Below are 25,979 nucleotides of genomic sequence, written 5' to 3' on the forward strand. Positions count from 1 at the left end.
ATACCCAGTAATCTTCCTATAGCCTGTTACTTGCATCAATTTGATATATGGAAGAAGTGGGCATGAGTCTATGAAACAAAGGGTTTATCATACTTTCAATGTGCTCTCCAAAGGGCCCAAAACGAGGGTGAACAGCATTCAGAAGAGCTTCCTTCAACTGTATCATCAATCCTCCATCAACCCTTTCACTATGAACTAAATCTGCAAACATTTCCAGCATTCCAGCTTTTGCCTGCTTGCAAATAACACATTCAGCTAAACCTTCTCCAACTGTATCACCCATATATGCTTGATATATAAACCTTTGTTCTAAACTAATTCCCCACACATTTCCAGCATTGTAAGAACGTCCAATATCCTGCCTTCAACATTCCATGCGTTAATCAGTACAAAATCCACCTCCAATACTGACTGCCTGAAAATCAAAACTAGATGGAACAAGAACACTGACTTCATATCTTATGACAATGAACATGATAATATATGTTTGCATATCTGCCTCCCACATCAGACCATGAGCTCCTTAAGAGATAGGCCTGTTTCTTATTTTAACAACAATATTTACAACAACAACGACAGTAACAACAGCTATATTTATAGAGAACTCATTTTATGCCATTTGCTGTTCTAAATTCTTTATGTGAATTATCTTCTCTCATTCTCTTAACCATCCAATGAGATTGATAGTGTCACTGATCTTTTTTATTGAGGCACAGAGAAATTAGATAGTTGTCCAGGGCCACACAGCTTATAGGTAGTGGGAATGGGATGCAGACTTAGGAGGCCTGATTCCAAAATCCTTGTTCTTGGAAAGTGTTCAATGCTACTGTCTCCATGTAAATCAGATTCACAAACTGTACATCATCAAGGCATACTCCGAACAAGCCCAAATTGATAGACATTCTACAATATCCCAGAATAATGCCACTCAAAACTGCTAAGTTTATCAAAAGGAAAGAAAATCATAGAAAGAAACAGTCATCTAGAGAAACTGAAATGATGACTGTTATGCAGTATCCTAGCTAGGATCCTAGGACAGAGAAAGAACATTAGGTAAAAAAGAAGGAAGTCCAAATAAAGTATGTGTTTCAATTAATAATAATGTATCAGCATTTGTTCACCACTTATCACAAATATATCATATGACTAATGCAAGATGATAACAACAGGGGAAATGGCATGAGGCCATGCTGGAATCCTCCAGGATATCTTTGTAACTTTTCTGTAAATCTAAAATTATCCTAAATTTAAAAGTTTATTTTTAAGAAAGTCATTCTCTTTAAAGCAGTCTTTTAAAGGAGTGGCTTGTTAAAATTTTAATATGCATATTAATCACCTGGGGATATTATTAAAATGCACTTAATTGAAGCTCTGCAGAGGGGTCTGAGTTTCTGCAATGTAAAAGCATGCCCAGATGTTGCTGATGCTGCCAGTACACGGAACACATTTTGAAGCTAGAAGGTTTTAAAATATACAATGTGTTTAGTGCAATTGCATGTGTAAGAAGTTGTTTCCAAGCAGCAATATTCTTCACCAAATTATCTCCTAGGCAACACTTTTACAGAAAACCCTAAAGGACTAGCCATTAAAACACAGATACATGGTTAAAATAGTTTTCACTTCAGTGAAAATATGTCTCAGAATTAACTTCTAGAGAGAACTGGTCTCCACTAGTGTGTGTGTGTGTGTGTGTGTGTGTGTGTGTGTGGACATATGTGTTTAATTTTAAACCATTGCATAAAAAAGACCAGAAGCTCTGGGTGTGTCTATGGTAGAGAAGTGGTCAAAGGCAAAGTTAGTACCTCTAGAACTTTGGTTCCCAAACAGGTAGCTTATCAATTACAGTTCAGTCAGGATAGCATTTGATTCCCAGTCACTTGGTATCTTTTCTGCGTGAGGAGGCATAAACGAAAAATACTCACTTGGGCAGAGATATGTATGTTCAGTGACTAGAGTGGAAGAGGGCTACTATTAGTTCTTTGAAATGTTATGAACACAAAATTTTGTGCTACAAATACAAAAAAAAAAAACCATAGCAGTGCTTCTTGCTGTATATTTTATGAAACATTGCTGCTGCAAGACAGTTCCTAAAAATGGGGAACTATGGTCAAAGAATTCAGGAAAACACTAACCTCACAAATGCACTACAGAGGTTTAGCATAGCATTATTAATGTGGTTCCATTTTATTGAATAATGAATGATGAAGTCTTAAGAAAAATTACAAAAGTAAAATCACACTGCGATGCCATTTCTGTTTTAAAAACAAAAACATAAGTGTGTGTGTGCATGCAAATGCATATCTTAAAAACAAAAATTAGAGACTTAAATGTTAGACCTAATACCATAAAAATCCTAGAGGAAAACCTAGGTAGTACCATTCAGGACATAGGCATGGGCAAAGATTTCATGTCTAAAACACCAAAAGCAACGGCATCAAAAGCCAAAATTGACAAATGGGATCTCATTAAACTAAAGAGCTTCTGCACAGCAAAAGACACTACCATCAGAGTGAACAGGCAACCTACAGAATGGGAGAAAATTTTTGCAATCTACACATCTGACAAAGGGCTAATATCCAGAACCTACAAAGAACTCAAACAAATTTACAAGAAAAAAACAAACAACCCCATCAAAAAGTGGGCAAAGGACATGAACAGACATTTCTCAAAAGAAGACATTCATACAGCCAACAGACACATGAAAAAATGCTCATCATCACTGGCCATCAGAGAAATGCAAATCAAAACCACAATGAGATACCATCTCACACCAGTTAGAATGGCGATCATTAAAAAGTCAGGAAACAACAGGTGCTGGAGAGGATGTGGAGAAATAGGGAACACTTCTACACTGTTGGTGGGATTGTAAACTAGTTCAACCATTATGGAAAACAGTATGGCGATTCCTCAAGGATCTAGAACTAGATGTACCATATGACCCAGCCATCCCATTACTGGGTATATACCCAAAGGATTATAAATTATGCTGCTATAAAGACACATGCACACGTATGTTTATTGCAGCACTATTCACAATAGCAAAGACTTGGAATCAACCCAAATGTCCATCAGTGACAGATTGGATTAAGAAAATGTGGCACATATACACCATGGAATACTATGCAGCCATAAAAAAGGATGAGTTTGAGTCCTTTGTAGGGACTTGGATGCAGCTGGAATCCATCATTCTTAGCAAACTATCACAAGAACAGAAAACCAAGCACCGCATGTTCTCACTCATAGGTGGGAACTGAACAATGAGATCACTCGGACTCAGGAAGGGGAACATCACACACTGGGGCCTATCATGGGGAGGGGGGAGGGGGGAGGGATTGCATTGGGAGTTATACCTGATGTAAATGACGAGTTGATGGGTGCAGCACAGCAACATGGCACAAGTATACATATGTAACAAACCTGCACGTTATGCACATGTACCCTACAACTTAAAGTATAATAATAATAAATAAATTAAAAAAAAAAAAAAAAAAAAAAAAAAAAAAAAAAAAAAACAAAAAACATATATATGTGTTAAAAAAGACCCCAAAAGTGCATTAAAATGCTAGCAATGATCTATTCTGTTTGGTGGAGGTTAGTGATGGCTTTTAAATTTTACTATAAGATGAAACATAATGTAGAGTGTCATCATATTCAATATGATTAGCTGTATTTTGCATGTGTATGGTGATTACATAATAAACACTTAACATTTTACCCCTTACACTCACAGGTTACCAAAGTTGACTTAAAAATACATGTACCTAGAAGAAAATATAGTATATTTTTAACAATACCAGGCATGATGGGTTGTCTAAGTTCAGCACTACCATCAGAAATCATAATACTCATAATAATTGACAAATTTATATTACAAAGATATAAACCTTTTGATAAGAAGAGACAATGGAAGCACAATTTAGAGACTGTGGTAGGCAGAATTCTAAGATGGCTCTGAAGAGTCCTGTCCCCCATGGTAGATACACCTTGTGACTATGCTATGATCAAATTATGCCATGTGGCAAAAGTGGAAGGATTTTGCAGATGTAATTAATCAACTGACTTTGAGTAATCTGAAAGAAGACTATCCTTGGTGGACATGATTTCATTAGGTTAATCCTTTAAAAAGGATTCAGGACTTCCCTGATGTCAGAAAGATTCAAAATGAGAAATTCTGTCACTGGCCTTGAAGAAGCAAACTGCTTTGCTGTGGTGAGGCTGTGTGGCAGGAAACAGTAGGCAATCTCTTGGAGCTGTGAACAGTCCCAGGATGACAGCAGCAAGAAAGCAAGGACCTCAGTCCTAAAACTTCAGTACACTGAATTCTGCGAAATATCAGTGAGCTAAGCATAAGATCATCAATAAGATCACAGTCCCAGCAGACACTTCTATTTCAACCTGGTGAGGGACCCTGAGCAGAGGAGGTACTCACCCTATACCCAGAGTCCTGACTTAGAGATACTGTGAGACAGCATATTTGTATTGGTTTAAGCCATTATGGTTTGTGGTGATTTGTTATGTGGTGATAGAAAACTATAAGTGATAAATAATGAACCAGAAAAATGTTTGTCACATATAGAAGAAAAGGATAACATAACATAAGGGTTGATATCCAAAGTATTTAAGAACTTGTTCTAAATGAGTGCACAAATGAACATTGGTGCTGACCACAGACAATCTAGACTAAGCATACAAGCTGAACATTAACCCTGACTTCACATAAAAGCTCTCCCACAGCCTACCAAGAACAAGGAAACCTCATTTAAAAAATAGGGAAAGAATTCAATTAATTTACCAAGGAAATTAGAATGACCAAAAAACATATAAAAAGTTAAAAATCTCATTACTAAGCAGAGACAAATTAAGACAGTGAAGTGCTAACTTCTCTGTAAAAATCACACAGATTAAAAAGTGTAACTTCATTACATTATGGCTGTGTGTGAAAAACAAGCACTATTTTCCTGGGTTGTACGAATGTAAATTAGCATGATATTTTAGAGGAAAATGTATCTTATAAAAACAATTGAATAAATATATATGTACCAAGATGCATAATGCATGCCAAATTTTATTTATCATAATTTTAATCTCATTTATCTATCTTCGTGTCATAAATCTAAATTACATGCAATCGGGGACTTATGCCACATATTGGGAGCTCACAAAATGTTTGGTGAATGAATAAGTGATGTTAACTACAAGTGCTTTTATATTAACAAAGTGGTCACCATTAAGCATAGCAAACTAAGTTTGACCACATATAGTAGAAAACTATATTCTTAATTTTAAGTTATGAACTGACTTAGGAAAAATTTCATAAGACATTGTTGAATAAAATAAACAATTTACAAAAATAGTACTATTACATGTTCTAACTCATAAAAGGGAAAATGTGTAAATATATGTTCACATATAGAGAAGTATGCATAAAGAAATAACTGGTTACATATTCACCAAATTGTTAATGGTAGTTAACCTTGGGAGAGTGGGGCTTTTAATTTGTTTTGTTCACTTCTATGAGTTATCTTTAAAGAAGCACATATTTCTTTTATAAATTGCAAAATTAATAAAGTTCAACTCTTTAAAGGAAACTTGGAATTTACAAATTTATTTCTTTAGAGTCAGAAGTTCAGCTCATTTTGCTTAAACTAGTTATTCTTAATCAAGCACCAATGGATACCTAGGGGTCAAACAATGAGGCTACAAGGAGCCTGTAATCCCTTTGGAATTGTTTCCAAAATATTTTTCAAAGAAATGGCCCATAGTTTCATTAGCTGTTCAAGAGTATTTATAGTACAATATCATTGTCATCCCTCCAATTCCCACCTTTTACTTCCACTAGTAATTTACTTCACTTTTAAAGAAACCATGGCAGTAGACTGCTAGACTTTAACCTACTAGCTTTTGAAGGAACAACAGTGAAGCTTAAAGCCCATCTGGAAGCATTAAGTACTCAATGCTTAAATCAACCACTTCTATGTCAGAATTGTCAGACATGCAGCACTTAAGTGGTTTCAAAAAAAGACCAATACTAAGGTTGGTTTTCACGGAAATCCAACACTCACCATTTTCTTCATGGCAATAATCAAATCCTGCCACACTACATCTTCGAAAAACCATCTTATTCTCAGTGAGGGTTCCTGTCTTATCAGAAAAGAGGTACTGAATCTGTCCCAGATCCTCGGCGATGTTCAGGGCTCGGCATTGAACAGTAGAATCTGTTTTCTCATTGTAGAAATCCATATCACTTTGAATGAAATATATTTGTCCAAGCTTCACAATTTCGATGGAAACGTAGAGAGAAATGGGAATCAAGACCTAAGAAGATTCAAACAAGTTTTAAAATGTCAACATAGGTTAAAGAAAGGATGTGAAACTGAACATAGCTGGATAAGCAGCAAAGATGTTAAAATTCTACCATAAGCTTAATAAAAAATTACCTGTAACAAAATGATCATGGTCCAAAACATATAGAATCCTGCCAACAGTGGTGATATGATATGTCTATCGGGTTCGGGGTTATTGAAAAAATGCATCTTTTCATACCTGCTCAACCAGATTCCATGACCTTTCAAAAAATACACAGACATCAAAAGGATGCTAAATATATAGCATGCAAACAAAAAACTGTATTCCTAAAGGAGAAGGAATGAGAGTATTCATTTGATTGAACATCAGTTGTTTGTTTTTGGAAACAAAATTCAAATTCAAAAGGCTATACATTCTCCTCTCTCTTTAAGTCACTCCCCAGGTTTCTTCAGTACTATGGCAAAATGTAAATGGATAGAGTCAACATTAATATTTTTCAGGGCAAAGGACGAAAGAGACAAGGATAAGAGGTAAAAACATTACTGACAAATAAAATCCACCTTACCAAAGTCAAACATTCACAGATATGATTTTGAAGTAAAATACTTTAATATCTTGCTGAAAAGATGTCAGCAAATAATCAAATTTTACCTACCCACTGAGCCAGTTAAGCACATTATGACCAGAAGCATGACACACCAGAGGACATCTGTGTTTGCTCTTCTTTCTAATTTGCTGCGTTTATACCGCGGCCCACTGTTGTTCAGCATTGCTTTGGTTTCATGGCCTATGAAGGACGTGCAGTATGATAGAAAATGTACAAATTAAAGCCAAAAAGCGAATACCATATTTAAAAATCTCTCTGGCAGACAATTTAATAAAACACAGTTACATGATCTATTTTATCAGTTTAATCTTCTTTTGTGATCCACTTAGAAAAACAGAGACCAATAATTAAGTTTATCAGACAAAATTTCCTTTCTGCTTCAACAGATTGCATTTTTGAGTAAATGAAAAATGTTAACTTGTAGAAAAACACAGCTTAGACAATGAAAATTAGAAACATAACTGACCTGCATAAACCACAATGCCCACAACAGCCTCTGTGTTTCTAATGGTGCATCCTCTAAGCAACAAATTTTCTTTACTGAGACCCACGCGTTCTTTGTTGGAATGTTCTCTATAAGAAAGACAGCATATAAATTCACTTTTAAATAGCAAAAGTGGGGATATAAAAATAAATTTCATGGCCCTTGAATGTTTTTGACTTGGAGTAAAAAGGCATTTCACAGGAAAGGTTTCAAATCTCTGGCCCATTTACTTTGGTTATTTCAGTTACTTGCTTTGTTTTTTGTTACTTTTTTTTTTAAGACTTTTAGGTTCGGGGGTACATGTGCAGGTTTATAGGTCAATTGTGTGCTGCAGGGCTTTGGTGTACAGATTTCATTACCCAGGTGATAAGCATCATGTCTAAGAGGTCGTTTTTTAAACCTCACGCTCTTCTTACCATCCACCTTGAATTAGGCCCTGGTGTCTATTATTCTTATCTTTGTGTCTATATGTACTAAATGTTTAGCTCCCACTTATAAGTGAGAACATGTCGTATTTGTTTTTCTGTTCCAGCATTAGTTCATTTAGGATAACAGCCTTTAGTATTCATCCACATCCACATAGCTTCATCCTCATTCCTTTTTATGGCTGCATAGTATTTCATGGTGTGTATATAGGCCACATTTTCTTTATCCATTCAACTGCTGATGAGGATTTAGGTTGATTCTGGCCTTTACTATTGTGAATCAGTTACTACTTTGCCTAGGAAACGATGCAACAAGTTTCTAACTATCATTATTTTCAACGGTAGTCATTGTTTGTCAACTTCTATTACAATAAAAAAAAAAATTCCAAGCAAGAATCCTGCTTTTCTAATACAAACTGTATTTAGGATAACTTAGTAATTGATGAGGGAAAAAATCCTGATAGAAAATTAACATTTTCAACTTGGATGAAATCAAGAATCATTCTAGGCAATGATAATCGGTGGCTGCTAAAATGAATGGTTAAAAGGCTGATGGGAACTTTATAGTAATAGGATAAGAGCTCATCCTTTTTTATGGCTGCATAATATTCCATGGTGTATGTGTGCCACATTTTCTTAATCCAGTCTATCATTGATGGACATTTGGGTTGGTTCCAAGTCTTTGCTATTGTAAATAGTGCTGCAATAAACATATGAGTGTATGTGTCTTTATGGCAGCATGATTTATAATCCTTTGGGTATATACCCAGTAATGGGATGGCTGGGTCAAATGGTATTTCTAGTTCTAGATCCTTGAGGAATCGCCACCATGGAATACTATGCAGCCATAAAAAAGGATGAGTTCATGTGCTTTGTAGGGACATGGATGAAGCTGGAAACCATCATTCTCAGCAAACTATCACAAGGACAAAAAACCAAACACTACATGTTCTTACTCATAGGTGGGAATTGAACAATGAGAACACTTGGACACAGGAAGGGGAACATCACACACCGGGGCCTGCTGTGAGGTGGGGAGAGGGGGAGAGATAGCATTAGGAGATATACCTAATGTAAATGACAAGTTAATGGGTACAGCACACCAACAAGGCACATATATACATATGTAACAAACCTGCACATTGTGCACATGTACCCTAGAACTTAAAGCATAATAATAATAAAAAAAAGTAATAGGATAAGGCTGATAACACTAATCTTACAATGGGACAAGGAGACATCATGGGCCTCATGATTTATGGGAAAGAAAGCCATGGTCCTACAGGTGCTTAATCAAACCTCTATTAGGCATTTCAACCAGGGGTCTGTGGCTTCAGAGATCTGTGAAGCCTTTGAAAATGTACGCAATATTTTATGTGTGTGTGTATGTATGTGTGTATACATGCTTGTTATTTTCCAGGGAGAGACTCTGTTTCTTTCATCAGATTCTTTAAATGTCCCTTGATGGTTTACAGATAATAAGATGGCCAGAGAAACATGTTAAACGTCACCACAAGAATGCAGTTGGCCAGATCTAAAACGTGGTAAATTCCACAGGCAAAACGACCTGTTTATTCAGAAAAATGAATGATGTAGGGGAACAAAAGGGGGAAGGAGGGGAAGCCCAACCCAAGGAGGGGGCAGTCACCTCAATCTAGAATGTGATCAATTCTGTAAGCTCAATGACTCAATTTATTGGGAGAAGAAATGTAGAGACATACCAATCAGATGCAAAGAATAGACCTTGTTTTGATCCTGGCTAGAATAAGACAACTATTAGAAAACATTTTTCAGATAATTGTATATATTTGAACAAAAGCTTGGTATTAGATGATATTATGGAATGGTTCCTAAGTTTTGTTAGGTGTGATAATGGTATCGTGGTTGTGACTCATTTAAGTCCTTATCTGCTATAAGTATATAGTAAGGTATTTACAGTGAAATGACACAGTGGAGGGGTAGGAAAGGAAGTGGAAGCACAGCTGAAACAAAGATGGAAAAACTGAAATAGCTAAGGCTGAGTGATGCCACATGGGTGTTCATTATACTTTTCTTTCTACTTTTTTGTGTTTGAAAATTTCTGTAATATATAATTTAAAAATTATTGAAGTAATTACTTGACTAAATTGCTACAGTGGCAAAAATACAAAGCAACATCACTGGAATATTTAAATAAACAAGCAAAAAGTAATGGTTTTCACATATTTTGAAAATGTCCTAATTTCAGTATGAAAATTAGGTTGTTTTCTGGCAATAAACTTCAATTTACAAGTTACTGCTTGTTCCTTCCATATATAAAATTTGTTAATATAACCTTGCTATCTGAAATTACAATTAAAATAAAATAAAAATCAAATAAGGTTTCAAACTACAAAGAAAGAGAAAGACAGATTTATCATTTCATTCCCATATGCTGTAAAGCACTTTCTTCTAACAGGTATATGTTTATATTCCTGCACATGCACAGGCCTGTGTATGAAGAGATGGTAAAAGCTAGATGCTCCTTGAGTTTAAGCTAATTCAACTTTTTCGTTTTACAGATGAGGAAATTAAGTCCCAACATTCACATTTCCATATAGCATTCCCAAGTAAGCACCAGCCAGTCCTTAGCAATGTGGTAATTTTTTTTCTTATCCCTAGAGTTCTTATAGGAAATAATCTAACACATAAAATCATCAATTCCAAAGTTCCTCAGATTTTTTTCTCCTGAAATCCTTATTTTTCACCATTAAATCACTTTGAGGTACGACCGTTAGACAAAAGTTCAGCTTCTATATTAATTGCACTTACTGCAAATTCCAAAAATTTCCTGTATTTTACATGTATCTGATAATTGGCACTTACGGTATGGAACCTTCAGGATTTTGTACGAAGCACTGGCTGCCACATACAGCTTCCATGAAACATCTATCTACTATGTGCCCAGCACTCCAAGCCAGATGCTAGAAATAGAAAAACAAGCATATGCAGTCTGCACTCATGAGGTCTAAGAGGAGGTAATACAGGTAGAAACATGTAAGAGTAGTAAAAATATGATAGCATAATAGGAATCTGATATTCAGCATACAGTGTAGTCACAAATAGGGAGGATGTCAGTTCTAGCTTAGAGCATGAAGATCAAAGAAGGTGTCATATAGACAGGTAGCTTGAGCATCTCAATTTGTGTTTCATTTTTGAAAACAGGCCACAAAGCAGGGAAAGAATAAGGAGCCAGTTTAGTGGATTAAAATAATTCCACAGAAAATCACTGTATCCACCTAGGCTGATTCTCTTAGTAAATGCTTCCCTGCCAAAGGCTGAGGCCAGCTCTCAGGATGGACATGAACAGAACAGACAAAAGCCCCTCCAATCACTAGTGAAGGCAGAATCTGAGGATTCGAGAAGGGAGGCCACTTCGGCAGTCAAGTCATGATAATCAGAAAACAAAGCAGCAAATTTCAAAGCAAACTGATATCGGAGAAGCCCATCACAAACAGGGGAATCAAAGGGCAGAGAAACATGGTGCTCAGAAACCTAGGGAAAAGTGACAATTTGGATAGGCAGAAAGCTAGTAGGGCCTTGGAACTAGGTAAGTGCTCTGAACGAGACTCAGTGCCCAGCACAGCAAATGATGCTCAAATGTGTCTATTAAGAAGAACCATATCCAAAGGATGAAAAGAGAGGCTGACAAAAGTAGGTCACGGCTCCAGTCCCAGAGATTTTGAATGACTTGTCAAGTTTATACAGGAGCAAACAGTTCTGAGGCAGCAAGAGTCAGAGTCTCAGACACTAGACAAACTATCAGAATTGGGACACAGGATCAAAATTTGTGTGGCAACAGTGTTCTCATACATTTTTTAAAAAATCTACTAACTACATGCACTAGGCCAGATTCCTTGCAGAGTGCTATATGCTGCAGACCACAGAGTGCAGACTAGAGTTCCTTCCTGTTCTCTCCACCGCGTAAACCAAATACATCCTGCTAGGGGCAAGTCTGAGCTCGTCAGGGAGTCAGCGTGCCCAGCTGTGGGAAGAGGACAGCTGTATAGGCTGCACCCTAAGACAGATCTGACCTCAGGTGAAGAAACGGCAGCCCCTGAATCTGACATTTACAAAAGGAAACTTTATTCAGAGTCAGCAGCTAGAGGAAATGATCCTTGAAAAGGATTCATCCTAAGAGATGGCTTATGAGCATGTTTCTGATGGGAGAGGGGCAGCTGCCTAACTTCTTTTCATGAAGACCATCTAAAATTTCCATGGAAGGATTTTTCTAATACTAATCCCAATAACTTTAGGATAAATGTTTCATTTTAAGCAAAATACACAAGGCCCTTTAGGTTCTGGCCTCTTCATGATCTGCCTTATTGCTCACCTACATTCCAGACATACTTAGCCACATAGAACAACACAAATACACTGTAGTCTCAGGCCTCTGTGCTCTTGCCTATGTTGCTCCCTCAGCCTGAAATGCCAGCCATTCTTTTCACTTTACTGTTTGCCAGGTATCTTCTCGTTCTTGAAGATTTAATTCCAGCATTATCTCCTAAGACTAAGCCTTTCCCTCTTTCCACTGCATGGCCCCCTCTCTGTCCCTACCCAGATACAGATACCAGATGTCTGTATCTGGTGCTACTTCAAGATGGCATGGAATCCTGAACAGACCAATAACAAGTAATGAAATTGAATCATTGATAAAAGATCTACCACCAACAACAAAAAGCCCAGGGCCAGATGGATTTATAGTCAAATTTTCTCAGCAGTGCAAAAAAATAGCCGATATCCATCTTACGGAAACTATTCCAACAAGTCAGAGGAGTTAGATTAGGGGCTCCCTAACTCATTGCATGAAGCCAGCATCACCATGATACAAAAACCCGGCAAGGACACAACAACAACAAAAAAGAAAGCTTCAGGTCAATATCCTTGATGAACACAGATGCAAAAATCCTCAACAAAATATTAGCAAACCAAAGCCAACAGCACATCAGAAAGATAATCCATCATGATCACATGGTTTTATTCCAGAGATAGATGGATAGTTTAACATATACAAATCAATAAATGTGATTCACCATATAAACAGAATTTAAAACAAAAACTAGGCTGGGCACAGTGACTCATGCCTGTAATACCAGTACTTCAGGAGGCCAAGGCAGGCAGATCACCTGAGGCCAGGAGTTAGAGACCAGCCTGGTCCACATGGCAAAACCTTGTCTCTACTAAAAATACAAAAATTACCCAGGCATGGTGTCAGGTGCCTATAATCGCAGCTACTCAGGAGGCTGAGGTACAAGAGTTGCTTGAACCAGGAGGCGGAGGTTGCAGTGAACCGAGATCACACCACTGCACTCTAGCCTGGGCAATAGAATGAGACTCTGTCTCACAAAAAAAAAAAAAAAAAAAAAAAAAAGAACAACAACAACAACAACAAAGACCCATATAATCATTTCAATAGATGTAGGAAAAACACTCAATAAAAACCAATATCCTTTCTGATAAAAAATCCTCAACAAACTAGGTGTCAAAGGAACATACCTCAAAATAACAAGAGTCATGTATGACAAATTCACAGCCAATATCATAATGAAAGGGGGAAAGTTGAAAGCATTCCTCCTAATAACTGGAACAAGACAAAGAGGCCTACTCTCACCACTCCTATTCAACACAGTACTGGGAGTCACAACCAGAGCAATCAGGCAAGAGGAAAAAAAACAAAAGGCATTCAAATTGGAAAAGAGGAAGTCAAATTATCTTTGTTCACTGATGACATGTTCTTATACCTAGAAAACCCTAAAGATTCCTCCAAAAGACTCCTATACTTGATAAGCAACTTTAATAAAGTTTCAAAACACAAAATCAATACACAAAAATCAGTAGCATTTCTATATACCAATAACGTTCAAGCTGAGAACCACATCAAGAACTCAATATCATTTATAGTAACCACACACACACAAAATAAAATACTTAGAAATACATTTAACCAAGGAGGTGAAAGATCTCTACACAGAGAAGGACAAAACACTGATTAAAGAAGCTGCAGATGACACAAATAAATGAAAAAACATCCCATGCTCATGGATTGGAAGAATCAATATTGTTAAAAATGTCCATACTGCTCAAAGAAATCTATAGATTCAATGTAATTCCTATAAAATACCAACGTCATTTTTCACAGAATTAGAAAAAATATTCTACAATCATACGGAACCAAACAAAGTACAAATAGCCAAAACAATCCAGAATGGAAAAAAAAAAAGCTGGAGGTACCACATGACCTGACTTCAAACTACACTACAAGGCTACAGTAACCAAAACAGCATGGTACTGCTACAAAAACATAGACACATAGATCAGTGGAAAAGAATAGAGCACCCAGAATTGAAGCCACATGTCTACAACCAACTGATCTTTGACAAAGTTGACAAAAATGAGCAATGGGGAAAGGACACCCTATTCAATAAATGGCACTGGGAAAATTGGCTAGACATATGTAGAAGAATAAACGAAATCCCTACCTCTCACCACCTACAAAAATTAACTCAAGATGGATTAAAGACTCAAATGTAAGACCTGAAACTATGAAAATCTTAGAAGAAAACCCAGAAAAAACTCTTTGGACATTGGCCTAAGCAAAGAATTTATGATTAAGACTTCAAAAGCAAATGCAACAAAACAAAAATAGACAAATCATATTTAATTAAAACAAACACCTTCTAAATAGCAAAAGAAACAGTCAAGAGAGTAAACAGACAACCTACAGAATGGGAGAAAATATTTGCAAACTATGCATCTAACAAAGAACTAATATTCAGAATCTACAAGGAACTCAAACCAATCAACAACTACAAAAGAACCAAATAACCTCATTAAAAAGTAGACAAAGGACATCAACAGACATTTCTCAAAAGAAGACATACAAGAGGCCAACAAGCATTAAAAAAAAAGGTCAGCATCACGAATCATCAGAGAAATGCCAATTAAAACCACAATCAGATACCATCTCACACCAGTCAGAATGACTATTACTAAAAAGGCAAAAAATAACAGATGTTGGCAAGGATGCAGAGAAAAAGGAATGCTTATACACTGTTGGTGTGTATGTAAATTAATATAACCCCTGTGATAACAGTATGAAGACCTCTCAAAGAACTAAAAATAGAACTACCATTTGTCCCAGCAATCCCACTACTGAGTATCTACCCAAAGGAAAAGAAAATGTTATATCAAGAAGACAACCACACTTACGTTTCTTGTCATGCTATTCACAACAGTGAAGTCATGAAATCAACCTAAGTGTCCATCAATGGATGATTAAAGACAATGTGATACACACACACACACACACACACACACACACACACACACATACACACACACAGCATGGACTACTATTTAGCTATAAAAAACAATGAAATCATGTCTTTTGCAGCAACATGGATGGAGCTAGAGTTCATTGTCCTAAGTGAACTAACTCAAAACCAGAAAATCAATACTGCATGTTCTCATTCATAAGTGAGAGCTAAAAAATGGGTATACATGGACATATGGAGGGAAATAATAGACACTGGGGGCGCCAAAAGAAAGGAGGGTGGGAGGAGCATGAGGGTTTAAAAATTACCTACTAGAAACAATGTTCACCATTTGGGAGATGGGTACACTAGAAGCCCAAACCTCACCATTGCACATGTCCACGTAAAAAATCTGCACGTGTACCATTGAACGTATAAAAACAAAAAAATTAAAACATACTACTATTATATTCTACATTTCCTTCCATCTTACTGTTACTTTTCCTAGAATTTTAACCTACTTTGTTGAGTTGTTTATCCATTTACCTGTTGATGAACATTTGGGTTTCTGCCAGTTTTTGGCTATTACAAATAAAACTGCTATGAACATTGTATACAGGTCACAGAATGGAAAACTATTTTCATTTTTCTTGGGTAACTGTCTAGGAGTGGGATGGCCATGCTATATAATGGGCATATGCTTAGCTTTTTCCGAAATTTCCAAATTGTTTTCCAAAGTGGTTGCACTATTTTACATTCCCACCAGCAGCATAAGAGTGTTCAAGTTCCTCTATACCCTTGCCAACACTTGGTACACTTGATCTTTTTAATTTTAGCAAGTAAAGCTCTGTGGTTTAACCTGCATCTTTTCACAAAATTATTTGCCATTCATATGTCAAATACATCAGTTCAAAGTCTTTTGACGGTTTTTAAAGTTGTTTGTTTTATTACTGAGTTTTGAGATACCTTTATATATTCTGAATAGAAGTCCTATATCAAATATATGGATTGCAAATATTTTCTTCCTGTCTGTGACTTGTCTTTTCATTGTGAAAACAGTATCATTTGAGGAGCAAAATTTTAAATTTTGATGAGTTCTTTTATTTATTTTTGTCTTTAATGGATTGTAATTTTGGTGTTGTATCTAAGAAATCTTTGCATGATACAAAGTAAAAAGATTTCCACCATGTTTTTTTTTTCTGAAAGTTTTTATAACTGTAGATGTACATTTAAGTCTAGGATTCACTTTCAGTTAATTTTTGTAAATGGTGAGAGGTATGGACTGGAGTTCACGTTTGAAAATATAAATACCCCATTGTTGCAGTACTGTTTGTTGAAAAGATAACCTTTCTCCATCTATTTGTCTTTGCACCTTTGTTAAAAACCAGTTGTCCATAAATGTGTCAGTCTATTTCTAGACTCTACAATCTCTTCCATTGATCTGTTGGTCTATCTTTATGCCAAAATGACACTGGCTTGATTATTATACCTTTCTGATAAGTCTTGCAATCATGTGGTTTTAGCCTTCTAGCTTTTTTCTTGTTTTTTTTCAAAATTGCTTTAGTTATTTTGCATCTCCACTTAAATTCTAAAATAAGCTTGTCAATTTCTTAAAGACCTTGTTGATATTTTAATTGGGGTTTCACTGACTATAGATAAATCTGGGGGAAAACTGATATCCATTTAATTAGCTCTTTAATTTTTTTTCACTAGTGTTTAGTGGTCCAGTGTACAGGTAGCTCACATTTTTGTCAGACTTATACTTAAGCATTCCATTTTTCTGATGCTATAATAAATTGTATTTTTTAAAATTTCAATGTCTGCTCATTATTAGCATATTAAAATACAATTGATTTTTGTATCTGGATCTTGTTTTCTACAACATTGCTAAACTCATTATTTCTAGTAGGATTTTTGGAGATTTCATCAGATTTTCTACAAAGAACATTATGCCATCTGTGAATAAAAGCTAGTTTTACTTTTTCTTGTTTGATATCTTTCATTTCTTTTTCTTGCCTGACTACACTAGCTAGACCTTCTGGTGTAAGTTTGTCTTGTTCCTGATCTCAGGGGAGAAGTATTTCATGATTAAATATGCTGCTGGCTCTAGGTTTTTCATGGATGCCTTTTATCAGATTAAGTTCCCTTCTACTTCTAGTTTGCAGGAATGGAAGTTAGATTTTGTAACATGCTTTTTCTATATCTATGAGATGACCACCTATTTTTTCCCTTTTGATTCGTTTAATATGGTTTGTTAATATAGTACTAGAATGGTGAATGACATTGTATTATTTTCTAATGTCAAACCAATCCTACTTTTTGGGGAATAAGTCCCACTGGGTCATAATGTATTATCATTTTCATACATAGTTGGATTTGATTTGCTATAATTTTGTGTGGAAGTTTTGCATCTATGCTCATGTAGGATATTGGTCTTCCATGAAATGTCTTTATACCCTTTTGGGATCAAGGTAATAGTATCAGGATAATTCTCATTTCAAAAAATGATTTGGGAACTTTGCTCTTCTCACACTGTGAAGTAGGTCTAATTGTCTTTTTTTCCTGAAAGTTTTATAACTGTAGATAAAAATCTGGAAACTGAGGATCAAAGCGGGTAGATAACTTGGCTCAAGGCCATAGTGCACTTATGGGCTGATGCCTGAAATCAGGTAAGGACTCCAAATTCTAGCTGCCTTCGCAAAGGGGATATGGATGCCACAAGATACCTCCAGAATGAATATTATTATGTGTGTGTGTAAATATTTATTAATTAAAATAAGCCAAACTATTTTAGTAGGTGGCTAAAGTTATGACCTTTAGTGATTTAACAAGGGTATAAGTACAGAAACACTTTATCAAATTAAGTACGATTGCAACACACAATTCCACTTAGATCCACAAACGTTCTCGTCATGTATTACTCACAGGAAGCCTCGGAATCTGCTGAGGTCATTGTTTGGGTTTTCACATTCTATCCTAGTGGAAAACTTCTCCGGATCAACTTCAGAGTCCTAAAAATGTTTTTTGAATCACAAAATAAGAATTCAAGGTTAAATCCTTAATACTGAAGTGTTCTATCACTTTCACCAGTTCTTAAAATAATGCTAAGGCTTTTTTGCAATGAAGTTCATATCATGAATTTCCCAAAGGAAGGAAAGTAGAGGCATAATTATGTGATCTATATTTGGGATTAGAATGGTCCTGCAGCATTAATAAACATCTGTAGGTGATGGGAATGACTGAGTCATTTACTGAAATCCACGCAGGACTCTCCAGAAGAGAGCTTCTACTCATAAGCAGCTTTTTATTGATAAAGCACTGAAAAACTGAAAATACTTTTGTTGTTGGTCTTTAATCACATAAGTGGTTTTTGAGATTAAATGTATATGTGAACACTCTGAGAATATATGCATTTGATCTCAGCCAAATTTTATAGATAAAAAACATAAAAATAAACTAGACATCAATATCCATAATATCTTCTAATGGATCAGACAGATACTTTCAGAATTCTTTATGAAAACAATGAACAAATAAGTAAAGTGCCTTTGTAGGCACAGCTCCTTTAAGGTATGGATTCCCCTAAAACAAGCCACATCAACCTTATTTCATTACTTTTATTTTCATATCCCTTTGACCAGTAAGATAAATGCTACTGATATTGATATATATCATAATTAATAAGCATGTAATAGAAAACAAGAAAATGTGAATTATATGATAATATGATTTATTTTCTAATGAGTAATATCTATGGAGTTCTTTTGACACACTAAAATCTGTTGTGCACTTTAAATATATTAGCTAATTTCTTCTTCACAACTCCATGAAGTAGGTACTATAATAATTGAGCCTAATTAACAGATGAGGAAAGAGAGCTACAAAGAGGATCAGTAATTTGCCAAAGTTCTCAAAACAAGAAAGTATTTATAGTAGGATTAATATCGAGGTCACCAGATTCACCCTTAACGAACCCACAGTGTGCTGATTAGTATTAGACCAGTGCAAAAGAATCGTGCTTTTTGCCATTACTTTTAATGGCAAATATTAATTGCTGATTAATACTCAAAGTGGGTATGTAGTGGTACAACAGAATGTTAAGTTGTGCAGGATTTTTACCAATGTCTTTGGTAGGAGACTACTTACAGAAATGACAATGACAGTAGTCTAAGAGGCATATCAATCACAGAGGATCTAAATGAAATCCATAGGTAGAGAGGTGGGCCCAATATGACAAGATGAAATTTACCAAAGATAAAGGTATTGGTAGGCTAAAACACTTTTTTTTTTTTTGGTTTATAAGTGTAAGACAGAGTAACCCTGACTTAACAGTAGTTTGGGTTTAAAAAAAAAAAAATAGACCGAGCTCAGTGGCTCACGCCTGTAATCCCAGCACTTTGGGAGGTCGAGGCACGTGGATCATGAGGTGAGGAGATCGAGACCATCCTGGCTAACATGGTGAAACTCCATCTCTACTAAAGATACAAGAAATTAGCCAGGTGTGGTGGCATGCGCCTGTAGTCTCAGCTACTCGGGAGGCTGAGGCAAGAGAGTCGTTTGCACCCAGGAGGCGGAGGTTGCAGTGAACAGAGATTGTACCACTGCACTCCAGCCTGGGCTACAGAGCAAAACTCTGTCTCAAAACAACAACAACAACAACAACAAATCATTAAATTGTAAAATACTTCATCTCAAGTGCTTCCAGAGAAAGGGGAGGGAAACCGACATTTAGACACTATATATGATGTTTTCATGTATATTATTTCATTTGAATCCTACAACAATGCTATGGATACCATCATTTTCATTTTAAGATTAAAAAAAGGGAGGCATAAAGTGTTTAAATGACTTGTCCAAAGTCTCACGGTAATTAACAGCAGAGCTGTGATTCATTTAAATCCATGTCAATATAACTTCAAGGTTTCTGTTTCCCTCTGCACGATACTGAGAAGGGTCTAAAAGCTACGTAGCATGAAAAAAAGTTTTAAGCTTTGGTATATAAGTAATTACAGATTTTAGAAATAATGATCAACTAAAAATAAGATATAAAGTCTAAGTTTAAGAAAAATAATTCTGTTAGGTTCCTTTAATTCCATTCTAAAAAATATGAGTGCTCCACTAAAGTGTCTCAGCTCTGAAGTCATTTTATCCTCTTATCTAGAAAAGAGTACACTTCCACGCATATCTGGAAATGAATGAAACCTTCTGGGATTCTAATTCATCCTGGTGAAAATAAATTAAAAATCTCTTAATCTGTAATATGAAAATGAGCTCAGTCATCTTCTGGAAAAAAAATGTTAATAAGCCACTAACTGAGAACATATGACTTACTTGTTCTGCATATCCCCGAACCACCTGCCTCTGTTTTAAATTGCTCTCTCCATCAAGACCAGAAGTCTCAATGTGACAGATTCCATCTGGATCAGTGGAAAAGAGTAGTACCATGTCTGCAGGGATGACCTCGTTACAGGAGAGGCGAATAAAGTCCCCAACAGTAACGTCTTTCCAGCATCGGTCAATGTATTTTTTCTCTTTCCTATAATTAAAAAAAGATTTTTTAAAAAAGAATATCAGCCAAAAATACATACAATGTTTTTAAGTTTTTTTTTTGTGTACAATTTAAAGTATATATTAAGTATTAGGGTAAATTTTAAACTATTAAAAGCTCAAAGGGGCCAGGCAAGTTGACTCATGCCTGTAATCCCAGCACTTTGGGAGGCCGAGGTGGGTGGATCACCTGAGGTCAGGAGTTCCAGACCAGCCTGGCCAACATGGTGAAACCCCATCTCTACTAAAAATACAAAAAATTAGCTGGGCACAGTGGCACTCACTTGCAATCCCAGCTACTTGGGAGGCTGAGATGGGAGAATCTCTTGAACCCAGGAGGTGGAGGCTCCAGTGAGCCTAGATCACACCACTGCACTCCAGCTTGGGCGACAGAGCTGTCTCAAACAAACACACACAAACAAACAAAATGCCAAAAGGGAAGCCACAGAACTGGCAACCCCTAAATTCCACAATTGCTTCACCTGAAAATTTAGTTACTGAGCCACGAAAACATATTTCTCAGACCTTTCTTCCTGTGGGATTTTGAACCATTGTGCTGTTTGAGTCTAATTCTGGAATAAAATTACAATCAACATTTGATGGGCTCATTCAGATACAAAGCAATTTCTTCATGCTGCTCTGTGGTCAGGTACCAAGGATCTGAAGGTGCACAAGACACATCATCTGCTCTCAGCACTTCCTGTCAGGCAGATAGGATGCGTTACCATTATGCTCCACGATGCCTTTTCCTTAGGGTAGAATGAGGTCATTTGTATAGGAGAATGTCATTTTCCCTAGGGTAAAATGAGGACATTTGTATAGTAGAATATCATGGTGGCTCAAGCCTGTAATCCCAGCACTTTGGGAGGCTGAGACGGGCGGATCACGAGGTCAGGAGATCGAGACCATCCTGGCTAACACGGTGAAACCCCGTCTCTACTAAAAAAAAAAGTACAAAAAACCAGCCGGGTGAGGGGGCGGGCGCCTGTAGTCCCAGCTACTCGGGAGGCTGAGGCAGGAGAATGGCGTAAACCCGGGAGGCGGAGCTTGCAGTGAGCTGAGATCTCGCCACTGCACTCCAGCCTGGGCGACAGAGCGAGACTCCGTCTCAAAAAAAAAAAAAAAAAAAAAAAAAAAAAAAGAATATCATGTATCATGTTAGCTAGTCAGGTAGCATTTCACATATGATGCCACCAACAAAAATTAACAAGGTCTGTCTTATTCCTCCACTGTCACCCAAATATCCATTAAAAAGTAATATTTGTGACAAATATAAAATACACTTACTTTATTTCATCAGATTAAATAGCAATCACAACTTACACAAATACTTTTACAACTTCTGCCATACAGAATTATATCAGCTCTTTCAAGAAATATTTAGCTTAGAAGGCTACCTAAGAAGTACATTTTCAGGACATACCAAAAGCACAAGACTGAAATCAACAAAGGAAATCTTTGATAATCTAAAGGGTTTATTGGCCCATGGAGAAAGGCAAATCAACAGTTTATTCTGTATTTACCAAACTTTTCCCTAGTGTCTGTGCATATCGGTTCATTCTTAGATAGAGGGAGGTAACAGAGCAAAGATAAAAACCATAGGCAGGGGTATTATTTTGATGGTTTGGTCCTCCATGCCACATCTAGGAGTAGGAATTTCATTCCATAGGAATGGAGAGCAACCAAAGGTTCAGACAAAGAAGGATGTGACCATACTTCTGTCTGCCAACTCCTGAGACAGAGTGATGAATGAATTATTGGATGGCAGGTTATTTAGAAGTATGGCCAAGAGACCAATGGTAAGTTATTGAAATAATTCAGGGGAGGAATGAAGATGGTCAGAATTAAGGAAATAGCAACACAGATAGATACAAGATGAAATCAAGACATATTAGATACCAGAAACAAGCTTTTGGACTTACTACAGGTAAAGGAATTATCCAGGATGACACTATGGTTCCTAACGTGTACTATGAGGTGATGGATGGTGCTATCATAGGTCTCAGATTTTAGAAGCAACTGGTTGTATCACAGGTGAGATAACTTCAGTTTGAAAAGTTTTTATTTGAAGTATCTGCTCAGCAGTTTGAGGGTCCTGATCTGGAGATTATGAATAAAGATGTAGATTTGGAAGTCCTAGGTACATAGATGGCAGTTGATTCCAGGTAAGGGTAAGGTTTCTTAGGGAGTCTTCAAAGTGATAGTAAGGTGAAAGAAGACCTGAGATAAGTGGTGTCACAGAAATCAAGGAAAAAGGAAATTTATAAGAGGGAGTCACAATAGTTGAAAGTCTCACAGAGAAGTCCTGTATGATGAAGACCCAACTGCCTACAGTATTTGGCTCTTAGGTCTGGTGGTCTTGGAGAAAGATGATAATGTGAAATTGTTGATTGGAAGACTGAAGAAGAAAGTGTAATCTCTATGAATCAGGGAGTAATTAGAAGTTACCGAGGCCGGGCGCGGTGGCTCATGCCAGTAATTCCAGCACTTTGGGAGGCCGAGGTGGGCGGATCACGAGGTCAGGAGATGGAGACCATCCTGGCCAACATGGTGAAACCCCGTCTCTACTAAAATACAAAAAATTAGCTGGGTGTGGTGGTGCATGCCTGTAGTCCCAGCTACTCGGGAGGCTGAGGCATGAGGATCACTTGAACCCGGAAGTCGGAGGTTGCAGTGAGCCGAGATCACACCACTGCACTCCAACCTGCTTTTGAGAGAGAGCAAGACTCTGTCTCAAAAAACAAAGCAAAACAAAACAAAAATGAAGTTACTGAAGTAGAATATTTCCTGAAGGTTACCTATGAAAGGAATAAGGGGTGAAAGTAGCCACTGCAACGGAAGGTTAAGTCAAAGGACAGTAAAGACGAAGGAACTGGGCATGCACATAGGAAGCAGGGGAGAAGCCAATGCAGAAGGCATGGTGGAAGAAAAAGGAGGGAGGGGAGATGTTGGTTGAAGCTACAGAGAAGCAATAGGAATGAGACGAAAAATACAGATGGAAGGATTACTATTTACAAGAAAGGGAATTTCCTCTTCATCTAAGGTCAGAAGAAAGTAGGTAAAGACATAGATGGTGTAATTTGAGGTACATAATTCATGCTTACTGCTTTCTACTTTCTATCTAAGAAAGTCAGGAGGAAATTTGCTAAGAACTTGTGAAGGCCCAAAGAAAGATAGACTTCGACATTTGGGTTAGGAATTTTATTTTCTTTCAAATATAAGAAGTAACATTGCTCTAAGGAACAAGTTTCTTTCTCTATATGAGAACAAAACTCAAATGAAGTCACTTTTACATTTGAATTCACTTCATTTTTCCCCATTTGTAGCATGTACCAAGATTTAAACAAAACAAAACACTAGCTAATTTTCCCAATCTCTGGCTAGCTGAGATCTAGAAACACATACTGATATTAACATGCCAATTACCATGTTAGGTGCTAAGGATACAAAAATGATTAAGATAGGGTCCCCACTCTAGAGACATTATGGTCAAATTTTGAAACAGAGACACAAACAGCAATTTCCTAAAAGGGAGCTGTCCACAGGCTACTATGGGAGCAAACAGGCAGGGCACTGGGCCCTGGAGGAAGTGACACTTGAACTGAGTCTTAAAGGATGTTCAAGAATGAATCAGGCAAAGAAAGGTGGGACAGCACATTAGTCCGAGTGCAGGAATAAAGAAGGCTTCAGAGAGCCCAGTGGGAAAGCAACCACAGGTTAAATGACAATGCTCACAGCCACATTTAACTAGCCTGGAACATTTACAACGTTGGGAGGTGCAAATATAAGGCTACATTTCCTTTCCTGATATATAATTAAAACTAGTAAGAGGACTTTCTTCTTTCCCCAGAGCCTAAATGCACAACTAGAACTTCTTGCTTCTCCTCGGTGGTTTGTGCTTGTGTGTGACTCTCAATGACCAGGACACAGCACCCACAATCCCTCCTTTAGGAAAGCTTCTAGGCCTATTTTGTTTCTTTGTAAGTTCAGTAGCAAACAGCTCTGCTACAAAAGCATTGGGAAAAGTTGGTACTAATACACACTGAACGATTAACAGTGATTCCACTAGAATGGGAGCTGGTAAGGGAAGAGAGGGAGAGGTAAGAATGAAGGGTGGGGAATGTGAACGCCTACTTCACTTTATATTTAAAGAGAGAAAGGGTAGGATTATGAATTAATTTTTCTTTTTGGTATTTTTAGTATGTTTCCAATAAAACACTAAATTATTTATAATAAGCAAATAATGAATTACCATTGGGCACAACATCAGCTAAGATTTATTAGATGCTTTAAATATATATATATCAACTCATTTAATTTTTGAATCAATGTTGTGGTTGGTATCATGAAAACACGATAGCCCTACTTTTACAAATTAGAAAAAAATTGGCCTTGACAAGTTAAGTAACTTGTTCAATGTTACACAGCTCCTAAATAGGCCTGTAAATTGAAACAAGGCAGGTATATCCAGAGTCTATCCTCTCAAATACTAGAGTTTACTGCCATTTACAGTCACTTCTGATAACCACCAAATAAAATGTGGTTTAATTACATATTTTCAAGAACATTTGAAGAATTTAAAATTTTTGTTTCATAAAATGTCTTACATAAGGTTTATAATCTTAGATGGCTACTGAAGGTCTCATTTCACAAATCATGAAATTCTATGGATTTATAAGATAATCCTAAAATGTTAACATTAGCTAATATTTTGAAACTTCTAACATCAACAACATGGTGATTTTTAAAGGTCAGAAAATAATGTACATTCGTTGATGGCAGACATTGGATCTATTTTTAGTTTAAATCCTCTGAGTGTCTCAGTGCTTACCACATAGCAGGCACTCAAATTTGTTGAATGATTAACAGTCTTCTTTTCAAGACAGTTCCATTATGTTAAAACAGATTTTAAAACCTTACAAGTGGCTCCTATTTTAAAGGCAATCTTAAGAAAGTCAGGTTTTCTATAATGGCTTATTCTAACTTAATTGGGGGTATAATAGAGTTTAAATGATTAATTTCTAGACTAGTGTTTGTTATTCCAAATGATACTTTTCTATAGAAAATTAAGCACCTTGTGAAACACCACTTCTTACAAATAAGAACCAAATTATCACTTAGAAATGTTAACATGCTTCTTCCAAAAACTTGCTAAATAGCCCCCATAATTTCACCCTAAATTTGTGAAGAAATAATTTGTTTGTAAGTTGATTTCTTTGTATTTCATAGGAATTTATATTAGCATATTCAAGTCAACAAGGCATGGTTTTATATCCCATCTTTATTTCTTTATAACCTTATAATAATTGCTCCAGAAATAATCTGGGGGAAAAATGTAA

At 36.5% G+C, this 25,979-nt stretch overlaps 1 protein-coding gene across 3 annotated transcripts in view; it reads right to left on the bottom strand.

Annotated features, from left to right (window-relative positions):
* The window catches only part of ATP10D (ATPase phospholipid transporting 10D (putative)), a 115,338-nt gene that overhangs the window by 52,451 nt on the left and 36,908 nt on the right, over nucleotides 1-25,979 (bottom strand). For all 3 annotated transcript variants that reach the window (XM_050791590.1, XM_050791589.1, XM_050791588.1), the window contains 6 exons: nucleotides 20,425-20,629; nucleotides 18,019-18,104; nucleotides 7,380-7,486; nucleotides 6,962-7,093; nucleotides 6,438-6,565; nucleotides 6,063-6,315 (listed from right to left, as the gene is read on the bottom strand). In XM_050791590.1, the coding sequence (XP_050647547.1) occupies nucleotides 6,063-6,315; nucleotides 6,438-6,565; nucleotides 6,962-7,093; nucleotides 7,380-7,486; nucleotides 18,019-18,104; nucleotides 20,425-20,629 (911 nt within the window). The remainder of the gene's footprint in view (nucleotides 1-6,062; nucleotides 6,316-6,437; nucleotides 6,566-6,961; nucleotides 7,094-7,379; nucleotides 7,487-18,018; nucleotides 18,105-20,424; nucleotides 20,630-25,979) is intronic.

Source organism: Macaca thibetana, chromosome 5 (assembly GCF_024542745.1).
Source record: "Macaca thibetana thibetana isolate TM-01 chromosome 5, ASM2454274v1, whole genome shotgun sequence".
NCBI lineage: Eukaryota > Metazoa > Chordata > Mammalia > Primates > Cercopithecidae > Macaca > Macaca thibetana.